This window comes from Sebastes fasciatus, chromosome 6 (assembly GCF_043250625.1).
Source record: "Sebastes fasciatus isolate fSebFas1 chromosome 6, fSebFas1.pri, whole genome shotgun sequence".
NCBI lineage: Eukaryota > Metazoa > Chordata > Actinopteri > Perciformes > Sebastidae > Sebastes > Sebastes fasciatus.
This window is the reverse complement of record NC_133800.1, coordinates 2172849-2192944: the sequence shown is the minus strand read 5'-3', so window position 1 is coordinate 2192944 and position 20096 is coordinate 2172849. Positions and strand designations below refer to the sequence as shown.

At 42.9% G+C, this 20096-nt stretch overlaps 1 protein-coding gene across 2 annotated transcripts in view; it reads right to left on the bottom strand.

The window, feature by feature from the left end:
• The window catches only part of efna5b (ephrin-A5b), a 116925-nt gene extending 97097 nt beyond the window's left edge, over window positions 1-19828 (bottom strand). Inside the window, exon 1 of one of the 2 annotated variants that reach the window (XM_074637163.1) lies at window positions 18597-19828. In XM_074637163.1, the coding sequence (XP_074493264.1) occupies window positions 18597-18721 (125 nt within the window). In that variant the 5' untranslated portion in view covers window positions 18722-19828. The remainder of the gene's footprint in view (window positions 1-18596) is intronic. The other variant, XM_074637162.1, reaches the window with a different exon arrangement.
• Between the last annotated feature and the right edge of the window lie 268 nt (window positions 19829-20096).

Sequence of the window (20096 nt, the reverse complement as noted above, 5' to 3'; positions counted from 1 at the left end):
GTTAACTTCTGGCATGCCACGCAGGACCAGAGGCAGCTGTTCTTAAGAGAGAGACGCCATGGCTGGATGGAAAAAATCTTCCTGGTGTCAAAGCAACCAAGAGGACTATTCCACTTGCGTCTGAAATTTTTCAAAATAGCACAGTATGTACCTAAAATACACTTTGTGCACGGTAATACAGTAGTGAGATCTTATTTAATTCAAATCATGTAATGAAATGATTTGCATCTTTTTTGAAAGGACATATTTTATACAGTGTAATCTAAATGATGCTTAAAAGCAAAGTTTGAGCCCGATTTTAAAATTCAATTTTCAAATCAGTTCGTCATGCAATATTCTCCATCCAGATGGCTAATATAATAACAGGAAAATTACATCTTTATGTCTGTGGGTGGGTTTGGATAACCTTTAAATCTGCAGTACGCGGGTGATCTCCTGCTACTCTGAAACACGTCCCCCTGACCTTCCAATTAGAGCTCACTACCCAACAGCGGCAACACACTAAATCTCCCTCAGGCTGCAGGTTTGGACACCGGTATAAAACAGCCTGCTATAAAATCATTACTAGGCTGTAAAACACTGGAAAAATTCACAATTAAAAGAGCAACAGAGACACAGCAAAAAAAAAACAAAGGCAGAAGGAGAGGAATTACTGTGTGTCCAGATATGTGGAAGTAAAACATTTGCACAACAGACACAATAACGTATTATTCTACTGGGAGATCGGTGAGGACAAAAGTAATGTCTTCTCAGTGGCTTTCAAGGGCACAGAGAGAAAAAAATTGAATTACCACTGAGATATAAACTTGTATTCTAATAATGGAAGTGTTTATGCATAAATCTGTATGATAAGCCATGAAAAGCAAATAATAATACAACATCAATCACAAATCTATTGCCTTTTTTTCAAATTCTCATACATCATGCCATGCTCTGTGAGCAAATAAACATACGGCTAATCTGAGCTTTGCGGTGACATTTAATTAATTGGCTGTTTACGTGAAAAACTGCACATAAATAACACATGTTCACACGAACGTATCAAAAAGACAGTAGCTCATCCGCCAATCAGCCACGTGGGTATTTAAACTAAATGCCAGCCGAGCCATGGGCATTAGCGGTGGCATTTCCTGATGAGACTTTTTCTTGATAATGCACTAATTAGGTCTAGAAAATTACTCATCACAGTGTTGCAAAGGGGAGAAATAAATTCCTATTGCACTGCTGCTGTATGTAAACACATAAAGCCATGTAGAATGATCGCACAGTTACATGTAAATATGCAAAAGCAAACCGTTAGTGAAGCAATTAATGGTGGAATAGGATGATGACACATCGAACTGCTGTACACTCTAATTAGTGACACCGTAATAAGCCATTATATCATATTAATGACGTTACGTTAATGGCGAGGGGGGGGTTATGAGATGGGCTTGTTTCAGACGGAGCGTGTAAAAGGTCACAGAGAAGTGATTTATGGGATGCAGTCTCATCAGTTTGGCGTCAGAAATCGTCGACCGGGATTAAAAGTGAAACTGTTGTGCTGTAGTAAGCTGCAGATCTGAGACAGTCTCCGTCCACTGTGGGAGGAGGATTCCCTCAATTAACTTCACAGTGAGACAGAAAAGGCTCTAATCTATACCTGCTAGTGCCAATAGCATTCCAGCGCTGGCACGCTGAGCCGAGCTGTAAATAAATACCAATATGAGCTCATCTACACATAAACTGGCCTATTCACGTGTCCTACTGCTGGTGACCGAGACGGTATCTCACAGGGGGGGCCGCCACTATTGTTTCCACGCACCAGAGCAGCCACGTTGTTTACCTAGTATTGGGTTGATTATTGAAGTTTCCTTTAATTAAAATTCTTTTCTCATTTGGGATATCTAAAAACGAATTAGTCGCATATAAAAAAGAATAGCATTCTGGTCCTCACAGTTTCTCTTTTAATAAGATAAAGGCGAGTCTCTTAAGAATTTAAACACTACAAAAGATTAAAAAAATATATATATATTCATTCCAGAGAACGACTGCAAAAACAGCTCAATGCAGCGTTTAGCCTGTAGGAAGAAAACAATAACACAAATCAATGGTAAGCTTGTAAATGCTGCAATTTTAGTTTGAAGAGGAGAGTCTCAATTGGAAATAACTGGGTGAGTCCACGATTAACAGGCCCTCTATCACTTATCGATCCACATTTATTACTTTTAAATGTGGGTAATTGGGGAGAGTTTGGTGCAATCTCCGTCTGCATCTTTATAGAACGGCTCCAGTAGGTGTATGGGCCTTAAGTGCACTCGTAAATTGGTTTTATGAGTTTCTGAGACATATCGCTGCTAATGTTTCCACTCGACGCTTTTATGGCCACGTTGCAGCGACTCATGGTGAAAGATACTTTCTAATATATTGCAAAAGTGATGTTGACAAAAAGAATATATATAGCTTGGACGTGGCGCTAAATGATAACGCCGTGTAGGCACTGCTACTAAAGTCCTTGTTTTAGGAAAATAAAAGAGAGCAAAGAAGAAATACCTCCTTCAATCTGAGGGAAAATGAATAGACCACTATTTGTTAATTTATTTGTGCGGTCAGTATATTTGCATACATGTAAAAACTGAAGTAATTGAGCAAATCATTTGTTTTGTTGTGATTAGAGGGGGAATCGCCGAATTAATCAGCGTAATCATAAAAAGAACAGCATGTAATGTACTGCTGTGACGCTATTAGTGTGTGTGTGTGTGTGTGTGTGTGTGTGTGTGTGTGTGCGTGCGTGCGTGCGTGCGTGCGTGCGTGCGTGCGTGCGTGCGTGCGTGCGTGCGTGCGTGTGTGTGTGTGAGTGTGAGTGTGTGTGAGTGAGCATTAGCACACACTGTGTACAACTCCCTGTATTATTCTCCAGATGTTCCCTTTCACAGCTCCGTAAAAAGACTACCGGCATTCAGCCGCCTTTCTATTTTCCGTCATCCCCGTTATTGCTCCTGCTCGCACCATCCGATCCCTCCATCAAAGCGAGGCCACTTTGCCAAACATGATCCCTGCCTGTTGTGTGTTGGTTTGGTTTCGAGGAGCGGATTAAACAGTTCCCACCAACCTCTCTGATGTGGACCTTATCTCAGGTTTCTCTCGACACTGGCGGTGCTGTGGTGTTATTAGAAGCTAAAGGGCTTTGTTATGGAACACAAAAGGCAGAGCTCGGCAGCAGTTAGTGAGGCTTTGTTAAGGGTCAGAGAGGTGTTAAATAGACTACACCTGGGGCTGTGTTAACACCTTCACCTGAGACGTTCAAACCTCCACGGAAGGGTGTTCCGTTCAATTGACGGCGCTCACAGAAATGACTGGATGGGAGGTGTGAGGAGGCAGAAATATCAAACCATATAAATATCCAACTCTAGAAAATACTGTAGGAATAAATCCTTTGAGGAATTACGTAAAGATCCATCCACCCATTATCTGTAACCGCTCATCCCATCGGGGGTCGCGGGGGTGGTGGGGCTGGAGCCGATCCCAGCTTACATTGGGCGAAGGCCAGGGTTCACCCTGGACAGGTCTCCAGACTATGACATAGAGACAGACAACCATTCATGCTCACATTCACACCTACGGGACATTTAGAGTCAACAATGAACCTGCATGTCTTTGGACTGTGGGGGGAAACCTGAGTACCCGGAGAAAACCCATGCTAACACGGGGAGAACATGCAAACTCCACACAATTACGTAAAGATATGCAGTTTAATTTAAATAACATATGTAACAGTCAGCATTTTATTCTGTTTCTAAGAGTGGAGTGTTGTCTTGAAACACATTCAAAAGGTTGCCTCACTCAATTTCCCAATAGATGGCCTCTCTTTACAATTGGATCGGGGCCAATCACTGCTCTCCTCTGGAGGCTGCTGTTTATCGATCATTGTATCGCATGCTTGTAATGTGATGTCTGTGCCTCTCTTACCTGCCTGAGCAAGCAGGTAATGAAAAAACTCACTGGATTAGGTCCAAAGGAAAACCAAACCCGTGAGTACAAATCTACCGTGCAGATAACAGAACAGTTGTGATTACGTCTCCCCAATAATTTAAAAGACAAAAAAAAAACTTTTTTCATTCCGAAGTCGAATTCAATTCAATTTCAAAAAAAGATATTTGCCCACAGCGGAGCCTCAGAGGAACTCTGGGGGAGAACAGACCACATTCTGGGCCGGCTCAGCGTCAGGCCTTGTTACTCTGGATCCCCATCTCCTCTCCCTCCCACCTCCTTTCATCCCCCTCTTATCCCCCCAACTCCCCCCCCCTAGACTAGTCTGGCTGGCCTACACACGCGATCCTCACGCTAGCTGGACCTAAGCCCCGTAAAGGCTAACACAAGCTCAGTGTAAAAACTCCTATAGGGGCCCACCTCCATCCCGCTAACCCCCTCGCTACCCCACCAATCCCCCTCGTCCCTTCTTGTGCTGCCTGACTACACTTTCGCTTTGCATTACTTCTGCTATTCTAACTTTTCCACTTCTGAGCACTATCAATTATGCACTAGAATAACAGTGGGGCCAGACTTGGCAGCAGGACATAAAGGCCGATTATGGGTGTGAATAATTCAGCCATCTTCGTGCCATGTTCCTCTTACCAGTGATACAGGCAGGAAGGCTTTGCTGCTAATGTACGACGGTAGACGCAATCTGACCCGGTCTTAATGTAAGGACAGCTCTCTACATCCCAGAGACGGGAGAGGATGGAGAGCCGGAGAGGACATAGAAAGTGTGGCTGTGCTGCATTATTAAAGCAGCCGTGAACCTGATGTCACTCAGGTTGACGAGTCTGACACCGTCTGACACCTGTGAACCTACAGTTATCGTGGAAACTGGGAATCCAGAGCCAAATTCATCATGATGTTTATGTTATTTATCAATTTAAACAACTTTCGGAGAGTACTAAAAAAGTTATTAAAAAAAAAATCAGTCAACATGAATGCTTCGGGTTAAGGTCACACACGAACCAGACAACCTTCCATCACATTCATGCTCACAACATGTCTACCTTGACTCCATTTTTCATGAATTGCGTGCGAAGGTTTGCAAGTGCTACTCTTCTTAGAGATCACAAACAGTAATGAATATTTCATCACTCCACCCACAGCCAGACACGCACTCTAATCCAATGCGAGGAATATGATGCATCTCTTTTCCCACAGGCTAATAATCCACTTCAACTCTGTACCTCATGAAAAATAATGCCCCTAAAACATCAGCAAATTGTCTGGCTTTTCCATAAAAAAAGGTGTAATGAACAGACGGCAATTTAGCATTTTCTAAAGTTAAACCAAAATTTCAAATTCATTAAAATTGACTGGGGAAAAAGATGTATTAGAGTGTCACTTTACCCCCAGGTCTGAGTCTAACTCCACCAATGGCATCATTTCTAAAAATATGCAAAACAAAGTAGGTAAGAGGGCTGAGAAGGGAGGGAGGGGTTAGAATGTGTGAGGCAGGAATTGAGGAATTAAGGAGGGCGTTAACATCATTTTTTAATATAAATTTCATGACGTAGATAAGTTCCATTCCGAACCGCTCCACTCTATGCCAGCATTGGCCTTGCAAGGTTCAGGGCTGATTTATTGGCATGTTTTCATGTTTCCATTTTCAACCTATGAAATGCAGATTTTTATAAATTTGGTAAGAAATGTCAATATTAACACCATCACCGTACATTACTGTCCTGTCATTTAGTTTACAGCTAAAAAAAAATTAAAAACATGTTTAAGTGTGCATAACCTCTTTAATGAATATCTATTTGAAGAAAAACTAAACCTGAAATTAGGAAATAATTATTCAATGTAAAAAGAAAAAGAAATACATATACACAAATCCACAAAAGAACGGTAGTATGGTATGGTAAAATATAAAAATGTATTGGATTGCATTTTACTGTAAGATGTTATTTTGTCAACCACTACATATGAATATTATCAGTAAAAGCAAAAAAAAAATTGTAACACAATTTTGAGAATTTCTCTATACATGATTATAATTATTTTATAACAGCAGCTGCTACTTCTTCTAATCAATTTGTCATGTTTTTTGTTGTTCAATTTTAAACTTTTTTTAATAATTTATGTTTGTTTTTAATGAGCCAAGATGTAAATAAATAAGAATTAGGGCTGTGTACTGGCAAGAATCTGTCAATACGATATGTATCACGATACAGAGGTTACAATTCAATATATTGCGATGTATTTTGTTACTGTAGCAAGGATGATATATTGTGATTTTTATAATCTAATTTTAGGAAAAATATCATAGCATAAAGAACACACTACCATATGCACATCTGAGTAAAAACAAATGCAATCAGAACAGTTGGATCTGTATTTGCATTTATCACAGTCCCTGTAAAATCAGCTCTACTTTGAGAGGACACATACACTGAGAGGACATATACACTGAGAGGACACATACACCGAGAGGACAAATACACTGATAGGACATATACACTGAGAGGACATATACACTGAGAGGACACATCTCTTTGCAAATTAAATAAAGAATTGACAGAGTTAATCTTTGCATGTGAAGTATTAACTAAAATGTATACAGTGTTTTTGAGAATCTGTACAGTATCACAAAATATGATATCACAATATTAAATTTTTTCAATATTTTCTTACACCCTGATAAGAATATGAACTCAACTAGGCATACTGGCCTATTCACATGTGTTAATGCTGGATGACCAAGAAAGTATTTCATTCACAGGCGGGCCGCCATTTAATTATATTGAAGTGTTTCAATATTAACAATTTCACTTTTTAAAATTGTGCTTCAATAACAAAATAATGTAGGAAATTATGACTGAATTTCTCATAAAATGTTGTAAAAATGTCAAAAGGCATTAACCTTAAAACAGCCAGGCCAAACGCTCTGTTACTTCTGAAATAAAGCCCCTTCGCTCGCTCTTATTTGTGCTTCCGTTTGCCGTGCACGCTCTAATCCTGGCTGGAATGTCTCACGTCATGGCGTCCTGCGGCCCAGAGGAACAGAACAGCAGGTGAAACTGAACTCTCTGAGGACTTGTCCCGCCTCACAGCTACTCCAGTAGTTCTACTGATTTAGTTAAACCAGACCCTCTGAGCACAAGAGCCCAAAATATGCGGGAAAAATATTATTTGATGTTTTCTCTGAAGCAGGAATATAAAAACAATTTTTTTTTTTTTATCTAATCAATGAACTTTTCCAGTGTATTTTTTAAACAAACTGGTCTTCTTACTGTAAATGTCTGTCTGACCCCTGACATCTGCACCTTTTGAATTATGGGCAGATTATTACAGATTATAGATTATTTCATTTGCCTAGGAAGGTTATCCTTGCTAAGTAGCTTTAATCAATGTTGCCTCATTAATCCAATTTTGAAATGTCTCAAATGTGGAACATTTCAAATCCAAAACTGAATCAACCATTGCTGCCATATTTACCTCTTTTTGTCTGACTGGTGCCATATTTTTATTTTTCTCGGTTTGGCTAACCATTTTTCATCACACACACACATTGTAGTTATTGTCTCTCTGTCTTGGAGGTTAGATCTTAAGTACAAATGGGGAGGGGGTTAGGGTGGTGCATGTTTTTAAAAAAAGATTAAAAGAAAAAGAAAAACAGACAGAAAAGCAGGGGGAATGAGAAAGAGAGCGTAAGCGACTGTCAGTCAAGTGCTGCAGCCACAACATTGAAGCTAATGCTGACAGTGGGCATGCTGGGTCACCTCAGCAGGACCCCCAGAGCCGAGGACATGGACAGTACAGTTAAAGATCTGCTAATCCCAGGGACAGGAGAGAGGAAGGGAGGGAGGACGGGGAAAAGAAAGAGAGGACAATATGGCACAAAGAGCAAAAGAGCGGGAGGAAAGCGGCTGGTCTATATTCCAGGGATACATGGCGGGGTGAGGAGCAGAGGGCATGAGCTGCATGGGTGGGTGGGGGTTAGGACAAAGGAGGGAGTTATCGAGGAAAAGATCTGACGCTGGTCAGATTCACAGATGCACTAGCTTCTCAACCCAGAAACAAACCAAAATGTCATCAGCACCTCCATTTACGAGGAAAGGTGATGACTTCCTCTTAAAAAAGTGGTTTTCAAAGCGCAACAGTGAGATTAAGGACATTAAAACCTTTTGTATGCATGACTATGCTGGAAAAAAAACACCACTGAGGATGTAGCCATAAGCAGCGCTCATCACCTCTGTTTATCCGCAAGGCTTAGGCCACTTTGGGGACTCCCCTTAAGTCTCACTTATCTCATTAGACCCTTAAAACTGATTAATATGAATGCCAGCAGAGGCCAGCTCAAGGCATTCTTAAGAAAGGAGGGAAGGAGGAAGAAGAGAAGAGAGGGAATGGGGGGGGGGGATTTTAGAGGAAGGGGGTTTTTGTGTCTCCGGACAATGAGCTGATGGCTTTTTAAGCCTCTCAGTGGCTCTGGGTTAATACCCGGTGCTGCAGTCATGGGATAGGCCGCGGTTCAAAGGCTGCTGCACTCCGAGGCTCGCTGCTCGCTGATTTAGAGGAAGAAAATAAACAAGCAGAATAAATACCACATCTCCTGCAACTTGAACCTCACTAAAGAAATAATGAACTGCCCTTCCTAAACCAGAGTGTGTGTGTGTGTGTGTGTGTGTGCGTGTGTGTGTGTGTGTGTGTGTGTGTGTGTGTCTGTCGGTCTATGTTCTTTAGGGTGTCATATTTGGTTTTGTGGGATAATGTTTGGAGTAAGCCCGACCAGTCAAAGCTGGGCTCAGATGAGAGGAGAGGGTGAAGATGGGATTTATCACACATTCCCCGGATCAATCGTGTTCCCTTCAGGGGAAAAAAATACACACTCCGTATAGTTTCACACAGAAACACTAACCACCACACATAAACAAAGACATGCACACGCACGATGCAACTTCACGAAATGGGAAAACTATCAAGCAGCTCTCAGAGGAGCAGGCTCAGAGAATTGGGTCAAGAATAGTGCTGTGCTCTGCTGTAGTAACGGGTGTGTGTTTCTGCTGCTTCATTAAAGCGGGCCTCGATGCCAAGGTCGGCTCAGGATAACCACGCACGCACACACAAACACATCTACGCATGCACACGAATAACTACGCACATGCGTATGCGCACGATTTGCCAGCAAACATATACGGGCATGCCCACATGTGGGCACATGGATACCCACAAACGCAAAACACTCGCTCGTCTAAACATCAAACCCAGATTGATCTGAAGACGTCAGACTTAGTTCTGTGTTATACATTTTTAAACATGATTCATTATCTGCTTGATTCCAGACTCTTCCTAGAGCTCAGATCAGACGAGCATCTGTTGCCTAATGAAAGGATCCAGGAAAAAAGTAGATCTGAAAAAGAGCTTTTCATGCCAAAGTAGCAGTCGTTCAAGTTCAGTTTAGCTGATTTTACATTTTGACATATGAGACTTTTAATATACGGTGTGATAGATCTAAAAATAATTGTAATTTTGCATTTTGTTTTTGGTCAAAATCCCACTTAGCCTTATTAGACCCCAAGCCTTCAAAGTGATGCAGCGAACGAGACGAGCCGAGTCAAAGACAAATAAGAGGAGATTTGTTACAAAATGAGATATCCACCGTTTGAATTACAATCGTGCATAATTATACACATTATTCATCACAATGAATGGAACGCATCATTTTATGACCTTCGCTTGCAAAGTAGATCTACTGCTGAGGGAAAAAACAGCTCATTCCAATTGCACCAATTTGTCTCCACAGCAGATATATAGCGTTGTGGAATGAAACCCTCCATTAAGCCGCTACATTACACACATCCTGGCATTCCGACTGCGATACATGCATTTCAGCGGGAAATGCACTTTCAAGGGCACAGCGTGCAATGTGTCACAGTAGTTAAGAGCGAAATGCAACTTTAGTGCCACAGCACCAACCCCCAAGTAAACACAGCCCTGTGTGTGGGAGCCTTCAGTGTCAAAGGAAACAAAAGCAGGGTGTCTAAACCTGAGCGGCCTTAATCCTGTCTCTGTAGAAAATAGCCCCAGTGTCGCTAAACACGGACCGCAAAGACAGCACCTCCTCGGGGTGAAGGCCCAGGGTCCGACCCCTGGAGAACCAGCGCCGACCGACCGGCCACGGTCACCGCCGGGGAGACAGAGAGCCGCATGCATCTTTAAACCTTGGCAAGGACTGACAAGGAGGGGAGGGAGGCAGATGAGAGAGGATGGATAAGGCTAGTTGGAAATGAGGGAAACTGCCACTTCTTCTTCTCCACACACTGTGTCACTCCTGGCTACTACATGCCTCTCCCCTCGTGTCTGGCGCTCGCATTATACTCCTCCTCTCCTCCCTTTTTCTGTCCAAAAGCGTACTACAACTTCAGCTGTGCACTCTCCCTTTCCCCCCCGAGCCATTCACACCATTCTCCCTCGCTCCTCTCCTTTGCCCTCCCTTTCTCTCTCTCTCTCTCTCTCTCTCTCTCTCTCTCTCTCTCTGTTTAAAGCGAATACATTACTTTCAGCCCTGGCTATGTGGAGTGGACAGAGAGAGCAGAACAATGGCTGCCTTTCAGTCTCTCGGCCCAGCATTGGAGGGGGGGGGCACTGGCTGCTAGTATTTTTCTCTACTGTCAATTCAAACAGGCTAATGCAGCTAGCTTATTATTGGCATGTCTGTCTCACCACAACGGTAGACTGAACACAGTGAAAGCAACATTGTTTATTTATATTTATGTCAGTTGGGAAGCTTAGCAGCAGTGTGGGCTTTACAAAGAGGTGTTCGTATTAAAAACAAGGCCAGGGAATCAATTAGTGCTTTCACCTTTTCATGACTTGCCAACGCAAACAGAGAAACATCAAACGAAGAAGCCGTATACGCAATCCATGGAAACTGGAGGAGGCGATAACACCATCTCTGGCTATAAGCAGCACTTTATGATTTCTGAAAATTCTATTTTGGGTTATAAAAGTTTGGAAATAAACCAAGTAGATTGTCTCAATTCCAAATGGGAAAGCAGACCACACAATTGTACAGTCCCTCAGTGTGTTTCTCAGTCTGTCTGTGAAGACGAATTACCTCATGAGTCATTTACAACTGGCTACAACCCGTCAATTAGGTCTTTATTCACAAGCTGGAGATGTGTTCTCTTCTGGGATCTATTCTCCACACTGCTGCCCAGCTAGAAAAACATCCAGTCACTTCCCCGCAGCCCCCCAAGTTAAATAAGGAAAACGGCAGAGTAAGGTCCGAAGCCAGCCTACCATGAAAGGAATTATCTGTGGAAAATGTGTCTGGCAAAAAGCGAACAGTCTCAATCGTTCCCGTCACATTTTCCAGTTGAATAGTGAACGGTGACAGTGAAGGAAAACATTTTTTTGAAGCCCATCAGTCGTTTTTTGGCCTTTACATGCTGGTGTCGTTCCTGTAAATATATAATATGACGTTGACAGTAAATGAGTTTAACGAGGTCAAATCAAGCAAAGCAGAAAGAGCTGGTTTAAATCAAGCAAAATGGATGTAGCTTTCACTTGAAATGCTTTAGGCTGAGAGCAGAGGGCACAAGCGGGTATCAGACCTCTCTCAGTAGCGCCCCTTTCTGGTCGGGGGTGATAGATCAGCCGAGCGTTACTACAGTAACAGCTGCTTCTATAAGCCTCCATCTTACAGAGGAGAGCAGAGGAACTGAAGGAGGATACGGTAGCGCCATTTTCAGCCAGGAACGAGGATTTATAATACACGACAGCGAGGTTCCTAGAGCGCCGTTTGGACCTGCAGTAGTCCTGTATTCCTGTTAATCACTCCTATTTGGGCTCTTAAAATGAAACATAAGCTTTTCTGATATGGGAGCCAAATAAACCCGACTGCAGAATACTTTATTCTCTTTCTCCGTCTACTCTGTTCATATCAAGTACAAATCTAGTGTATACAACTTTAACCTGCCAGATCTCTACCCAAAGTAACTTTAGAAAAAGCAGTTAAGTAAGAAAACTTTCTACAACTTTGAAATTCTGGGTGAAACTGAGAAAAATGAATAAACAAACACATACATCTAGTAGCAACAGACAAGCAAAAATTAGAAACATTATTTGTTGTCGAGTTTTGCACATGTGGGCGTTGCTGCACGAGCTGGTTAATACTTTATTGTTTCCAAGTAGAGCGATACGGAGCGTTCCCCTGAAAGCCACGGGTTGAATGAGGGCTAGAAGAAAGATCACTCAGCTGATAGCAGCGTTTCAGCACTCCGTCTGACCTTGGAGTGATTACTCTGAAAACAAAAACCTGGACATTAAAATCTGGTTCCCCAGGCAAGGGAGGGAAACATGTGCAGCTGAAGTGAAGCTGCCATTCAATATTGTCCATTTCTGTCAGTATAATATAGGATCCCGTCCACCCTTTGGTGGAGAACCAAACATTTTCTCTCGACGGTGGGATTTTTTAAGGCTCTTAGTACCAATTCAACACCGCTAACCTTGGTCAGGCTATGAGTGATATTTATCTAATCATGCGCAAACACGGTTGCTATCGGATAAATAAATCACCCAAATCAAGGTCGCAAAAGAGTAGCAATTGTTGAAGGCATATTTTAAAAACATAAAATGTTTTGCTGTTTTTATTTATTTACAAAAACTATTGAAGAACAAAATTTGTTTTACATAATTATTTTTACATAAAAAAATAAATATATAAAGTATAAATATAAATAAATCAATAATAATCCAATCTAAAATATATATATATATATATATATATATACCAAAAAATAATACATGTTGGGAATGTATTTTTCTATCCAGTTGCAGGCTGCCTTTCCGTCAGTAGGATTAGCATATCCAAGACTACAGCCTGACCACCAGTCACCCCCAGCGACAGGGCTGCTTCTGTCCGCCGCATAGCACCTCCACGAGGGTCACGGCCAGCAGTCCTCCCCCTCTTCCACCGCGCGCTGAAGAACAGCTGCTCTGCAGAGCACATTGACTAAGCATTGACTACTGCCTGCTGGGCTCATTTTCTAGTTAATAGAAAAAAATCTAATTTAAATGGAAAGTGCATTTACAGGTCTGGTGAGAAAACACAGAGTGCCATTTAAACCTTAATAGAAGTATTACATCACACAAACACCATCATTACAGTTTGCTGGTTTTTCCGTCAGGTCCTGTGTTTATTTTCTCTACATCCTCTCAGCCTCGCTCTCTTTGTGTTCCCTACGCTCGCGGTCCCCGCAGCTCGGCCGGTGCTTGTGCTTGCCAATGCCACGGGCATAAAAGAATGACAGAGCAAGAGGTCATTAACGAGAACTAATCAGCCCTCAGACAGAGAGACGGAGGGAGAGGACGAGAGCCGGAGCGAGAGGAAAGAGTAAAACACGGCCCCAAGCGAGTCACTATAAAAATGATAAGGGGCACAAGAAAGACTGACATGGGGTCAAAAACGATCCACTTTAGCAATGAAAGGCAATACTAACTTGATTTTAAAATCTTCGGTTTTCAGAATTTTAATTTGAAATAAAATATAATATTGTCATATATCATTTTCACATCTGTTACAGACAGAAGGGTGTATGGACTGACTTTCCACTTCCATGCGTACGTGCCTTTGTTAGTGTACAGTCAGCATTTGCACACGCGTACACACACACACACACACACACACACACACACAAGCACAGATTGACACAATGCGTATTCATGTCCCATTGGTCTGTGACAGGTAATGAGAAGTCCAAGGGAGAAAGATGTAATTATTCTGGTATCTATGAGTCTGAAGGAGAGGAAACAAGCCCTATATAACCACAAGGCTCGTTTGGTACGTTGCATGCACACACACACACATGCACGCTGAAACATAAAAACGTGCACATGCACAGACAGAGACAAGCCACACATGACTGCAACAAAGGAAAGTTGTCTTTGATACGAACAACCAAACTACTACACATACTGTAGGCCTCCAGTTACAGTATGAATAAAAATTTAAAAACTACAACGAGAGGCAGCACGTTATGCTTCCCAGGCTGTTTGTTTTTGAGCTACAAATTATGCAGCCAAATACAAATCACCCTGAGCCGTGTGCATGACCACAACTGTTAATGTTAATAAAACCACCCACTTCAAGGAGAGTTCTAGTTACTACAAGTTTGTCATTCACAGGCCAACTTTCTGCTTCGTTATTCCTCGCCGTATGTGTATGACCTCTCCCTGAGCTCCTCACAGAGTGTGCCTGACCTCTGCGCGTCTTTCTCCACCATCAGCCGTGGAGGGACTCCCGAAATATCTAATTGTATTCATTCATTTTCTGTGCCCGGCAAGGAGGGATAGACAGAGAGAGAGAGAGAGCGAGAGAGGGAGGAAGGGAGGGAGGGAGAGTGAAAGAGACGGGGAGAGGCAGGGCGCCGAGAGGCAACACGGCAGAAAGGCGAGGAGGAATATGGGGAAGAAGAAAGGGTAGAGAGGGAGAAAGGAAAGGAAGGGAAGGGCCGTCTCTTCGGCATTACAGCTGAGGCACCATTAGAGCCACTGGCTGTCCCCTCATTAGAATAAATACTCACAAGCAAAGACAGTCAGCGCGATAGCAGAGGGCACAATCCACACAGAGAAAATGTGCCTGTATTTTAAGTTACTGCAAGCTGAGGAACTCTTTACGGACAGATAAAACTTCAAGAATTCCTGCACTTCTCTAAACTGTCCAACAAAATAACTTTTTCATCAGCTAAATGCTGAAAAACTATAAATAAAAAAAACATGAAGAGAGAACTAAAAGAGAAAGTGTGGGAAAGAGAGAGATAAAGGTGTTTAAAACAAAACAGTTAGCAAGTTTCTGGTTTCATGCTGGAGTCGATACACAACGGTGGACTGAAGCCAACAAGACACCATGGAAATCCCCTCAGCCTCGAACCCCAATCACCAACAACACAAACAGCCAGCAGAAAGACCCGAGGCACCGCTAATGCACTAAACCAATGTCAAATTACACACTAATCTACCATTTTCTTATAATTCTGACCACAGCAAAACCAAATAGAAGAAATTCTAAACTGCAAAAAAAACGTTTTTTTGGAACTAAAGGTTCCATTTCGGACACATTCATCTGAGATTCCCCATTCAATACTACTGGTAGTCTAAGCTGTAAAATTGTTTTGTCTACCATTGACCGAAACAACAGCAGAAGTAGCCCTTTCGCTTATTTTATCTAGATCACACTTTCTCCAATCATTTTGCAATATAAAATTAAAAAGAAAATATTAGTTTTGAACTTCAAATTAATTGTAGGAAAACAGGTGAACAAAATTTGTAAATAAAACAGTTTTTCGTTGGTATTTCCACACATAGGTTTTCATTTCTCTCTGTGCATTTCAGCTGGTCAACGTAAGCAGAGCATTACGTCGTATTGCACACGCTGATGTGAAACATCCAACTTGAGTGCAACCATTTCAAAGCAAAACAGATTTTGTGACAAAACCAACCTCAAACTACAGCTTTAGTGTGATGGATTATCTAGCTGGGGTGATTTTCAAGTCTGTGGAAGCTGCAGTTTCATACGGGGCAAAAATGAATGTCGGCAAATGGCTTTTAGGTAGTAAAACGAGCCCTGAACGACTGCGTTCAGACACCAACAAGAAAGAATGTAAAGAGTATGTCAAACTAGAAGGAAAAAACATCTTTGAAGTTACCTGCTAACATTATTAGTGACAAATTACATTATTAATTTTGAGTTATTGCTATAATAAAGTAACATGTCTCAGATGGACCGGTTTATGTGCGTGGGGCGTTCACAGTAAATTCTTGGAGCATGCCGAACCTTCGGTGTGACTGTGGAGTCTCAGAACAAAGACGTAGGCAAGTTACGTAGCAGTGCCACACCAGCTTTCTACTGTAGCCTAATGCATGAAGAAAGGGACTCAATATTTATTAACCGAGTCATCAATAAGACAAGTTTGCTATCTCTCCCTCTCTCCGTCTCCTCCTGCTGTTGTTGTGTTACCTCTCTGGCTTCCTGCCTCGAGCCAGAGGGGTGAGAGTCAAACAAACTCTATTTAGAGTAAGTAGAACGGAGTGACTGGTGTTAGCAGCATTACAGACTCTGTGAAAACCTGTTTCCTTTCCTCGGGCAACTCAGGGCTTCAGAAGCGGATGAGGCTCTGGAAGCTATCTATTTCTCAGATTTAACTTTGGACACAAAGAGAGTAAAAGACACAACATGCATGAAGCCAAGTGGTTCACAAAGTTCTTGTTTTCTCCCCTCTCGGTGTGTCAGATCTGAGATTAACAGATTTACTTAAATTTCCCTTTTTTCTAGCTTTTTTTTCCTTCGCTGAAACTGAGAAAACTTGTCAGCACATCTGGAAGATATCAAGTTAACTGAGCGGCCGGTCAAGTCAAAACTTTTTTGTTTAACAAAAAATTGTACTGTCTAATGAAAGTCTATCAACAGCAGGAATCTAGATTCAACTCAAAATTGTGTTTGCCTCTATTGAAAAAAGTGGTCCATAAATAAACAGCCAGAGCCAGAGTCAGAGTAAAGACCTAGAGCCAGAGTAAAGACCTAGACCACAACAGTCATGGTCTACGGTATATCAGGCCCAGAATCTACGCACCCCGCTAGACTGGCCCCGGCTTCAGGAGAGGGCTCACAGTCAGCCATCCGTTTGTACCCCTGACCACTAATTGCTTCAAGCAATAAATCAGGTTTTCCGAAACTTCAAACTGAATATAAATAGTTGTGTAACAAATTCAGCATGTGCTATTAATGGCTTTGTGCACACTTGGGGGCTAAGCTGAGGATTTTATTCAACAAATACTAAGTGCCGTTGGCAGTTGAGTGAAAGATCTCTGTAAACTCCAGCAGCAGTGTTTAGACTTAATAAGCCGGGGACAAGGCTGTACAGTCTGACTCCATAAGGGACTGTTAGTGGGAAACGCTGCCTCGACAAACACGTACACTGAACACTGAACACTGAGGTCGACTCGAGCCCGGCCGAGCAGAGAGGGATCGGAGCACGTCTGAAAAACTTTTATTTTAACTTTGCTGACGCTCTCTCATGTGGCCCATCTGGGTCACATAAAATCCTCACTTCACTACTAACAGTGCTGAGTCTAATGTTGAACACACACACTTGTCCTTTTATTAATATAAATGGAAAGTAAAAAGCATACAATTTTATCCCTAAAACATTTAACAATATTTAAATTAACTATTTGAGTATTTTTATTTTGAGACATTAAGTCAAGATATGACTTGTGCGTCTGGATTTATGAATGAACAACCACTCAGGCTCAAAAATATGTAAAATATATATATATATTAAAAAAAAAACAATATGTGAAGTTTAATTTGGGGAAACTTTGTCCCTTTTAGAATGAGGAAGCTGCACACTGTCAAAAGTTTTGAATGGGAAAGTCCATGGTTTCCACACTACACTTACAGTAGTGGAATAAAACCCCTTCCACCGCATTCAACAGTTACACTACACTGGCTTTTATTATCCAGAATTTATTTGCATTGTTTAATTTGAGCAAATCTATTATTTGATCTCTAAAAGCTTAAAAACGTCCTAACCAAATTTCATTGATTTTTCTACTTTTCTTTACTACAATATTGCTCAATGATCCAACATTATAATGCTGTACACAATAAACTGTATCCTATTAATTTGCTCAAGGATTTCTTCAAAGAAAAAAAAGTGTTTTAATAACAATTTTAAAGATTAATAGTAGAAACAAATTACCAGAATATTCTACTTGGGCTTCAGCCTACTCAAAGACGAGTTAGTCATTTTCTGTCATGTGCATGGCACCTTAATAACATTAATGAAGCACTCCTATTTATACTTTTAGGTGTGCTTGGACTGCTGTATGCCCATAAATTGCATTATGATACTGAATTTGGTGAAGGAGCTTTTTAACACTGACTGACACATTATTTTCTCTCTGCCTACATTTAGTTTCGTTAGTTAGTGCTGAAGCCACAAAAAGACTCAGGCAGGTCTGACACGTTTAGCCCACAATTTAAGTTTCCCCAAAACAAGGCAATGAACCAACAGTCCACAGTCTGAAGGGAGTAAATAAATGGGCATATTTAATGGACTTTGTGGTGATTGTTAGGTGCTTAGCTTAGTTGAGACTAGTTAGATACTGAGCTGCTAATGGGTCCAGAGGGGTCGTGTAAATAGCCAGCCTGAGTCCGGAGTCCGGACAACAGCAGATAATGCTCCAGGCTTTAGAGCCTTTTATAGTCTATACAGCTACAATAATTCACAATGAATTCTCCTGTGATATTGACAGCGGGTGCAACACCAGACCATGACTGGTGTGTCCAGGCCTTATTACGCACGGTTTGAATCTATACTTTCCTCAAAGGGACGCGCTGCTAATGAGCAGCCACGGATTGGAACTAAAGAGCCGGTAGCCTAGTCCTGGTCCTGGTCCTGTCCTCAGCTAGAGCCTGGACCTAGAGCTACTGGCATTATGCCCTCACTGCGGAGAACAAACACCGACCTGCTCCAGCTAACCTGCGGGTTCATGCATCATATACGCGAGGAGGAGACAGAACATCGCCGACTCTCCGCGGAGGAACCCGCCCGGTGTGTGAGGCCACTTACTTGGCGTTGGTCCGGTTCCAGAAGACGGCGTAGCGGTCGGCCACCACTTTGGAACTGGGCTCCTGGCTAAATACACACATCAACAGCACCAGGCACACGAAGATGACCATTTCCATTTGCAGCATCACTACAGCGAAACTTCGGCACGTATTCCTCTTCAGTGTCGGTCGGTCGGTCGGTCGGTCGGGTTGTGTTCGGGCGCTTCTACCGGGACAGGTGGCGCGTGCTCGTTCACATGTGTCCGTGTGTTGCTGGCGCAGTTTGCCAAACAAATAGAAATGCGCACAACATGGAAAAGGCAGAAGGGAATAATAGCGAGGACGTGACCATTCGAGGGGACACTTGAGAGGACACTTGTTCAGGTGGACGTGGATTTAAAGTTACAAACCCGACGCGTCACTGTGTCGTCTCTGTGATGCGGCTCGAGGGTCCAGATGAATCACAGCACGCTTTATGGCATGCACGATGTCAAATCCGACTCAATATGTCTCCCACTAATGCACAACCGGCACACACACAGATGCGCAGCCCAACAGGCAGTCAGTCAGTGTCTGGTGGGTTAGTGTCCACCTTCTGCAGGCACGGAGCTACTGGATGGAGCCGCTGGCAGGGCTAATGACAACTGCTCTACACTTGTTCTTCTTCTTCTTCTTCTTCTTACTCCAACCCAGAGCGCAGGGGATTAGTCAGTCCACGGTGTGATGGAGAGAAGAGAGAGAGAGAGAGAGAGAGAGGCTCAATGTGTCCAATGACGCCGTGTGGCGCACGTCAGATGTCCATGTTCTCCATGCAACTTTTTAAAGCCGTACAGTCAGCCAGTCAGCGGCGGGTGAACGGTATAATGTCACACTCGCTCTTCCGTCTCCAGCGGATAAAAAAGGCTGTTGTCCTCTCCCGGTGATGTACCGGAGGTGTCACGGCCGCGGTGGGGAGGAGTCCTGCTCTGTGTCGGAGAGAGGACGGACAGCGGTGTGTCTTTTCTCCGTGGAGACGCTTGTTTATGTCCGCATCCCGAAGTATCCTCCTCATATAGAAGTCCTCGTGCGACGTGCAGGATTTAGAAAAAAAAAACCTTCTCCCATGAGCGCGCGCTGTGTAGTCTTCCTCTTTTTCTTGTGTTTGGGTTTGAGACGCCGGGACGCGCAGGAGGGTGAGGGCTCGAGACAGGAAGGTGAGGGCTCGAGACGGGAGGGTGAGGGCTCGAGACGGGCAGGCAGCTCCAGACGCAGACTGAGAGAGAGAGTGGGTTCGGTTCCGGAGGAGCGGGGGACCGCTTCATTGGTCGGGATCATTTGAAGGGGCGTCACTCAACAAAGACAAGCCCCGCCCACAACCAAAACACAGCTAATTCAATTACCGAGAGGTAGAGCTGGAAGGGAGCGGGGGAAGAGGTTCACGGGACAGGGACAGGGACCGGGACAGGGACCGGGACAGGGACAGGGACCGGGACAGGACAGGGACAGAGATAGGACAGGGAGCGGGACAGAGACAGGACAGGGA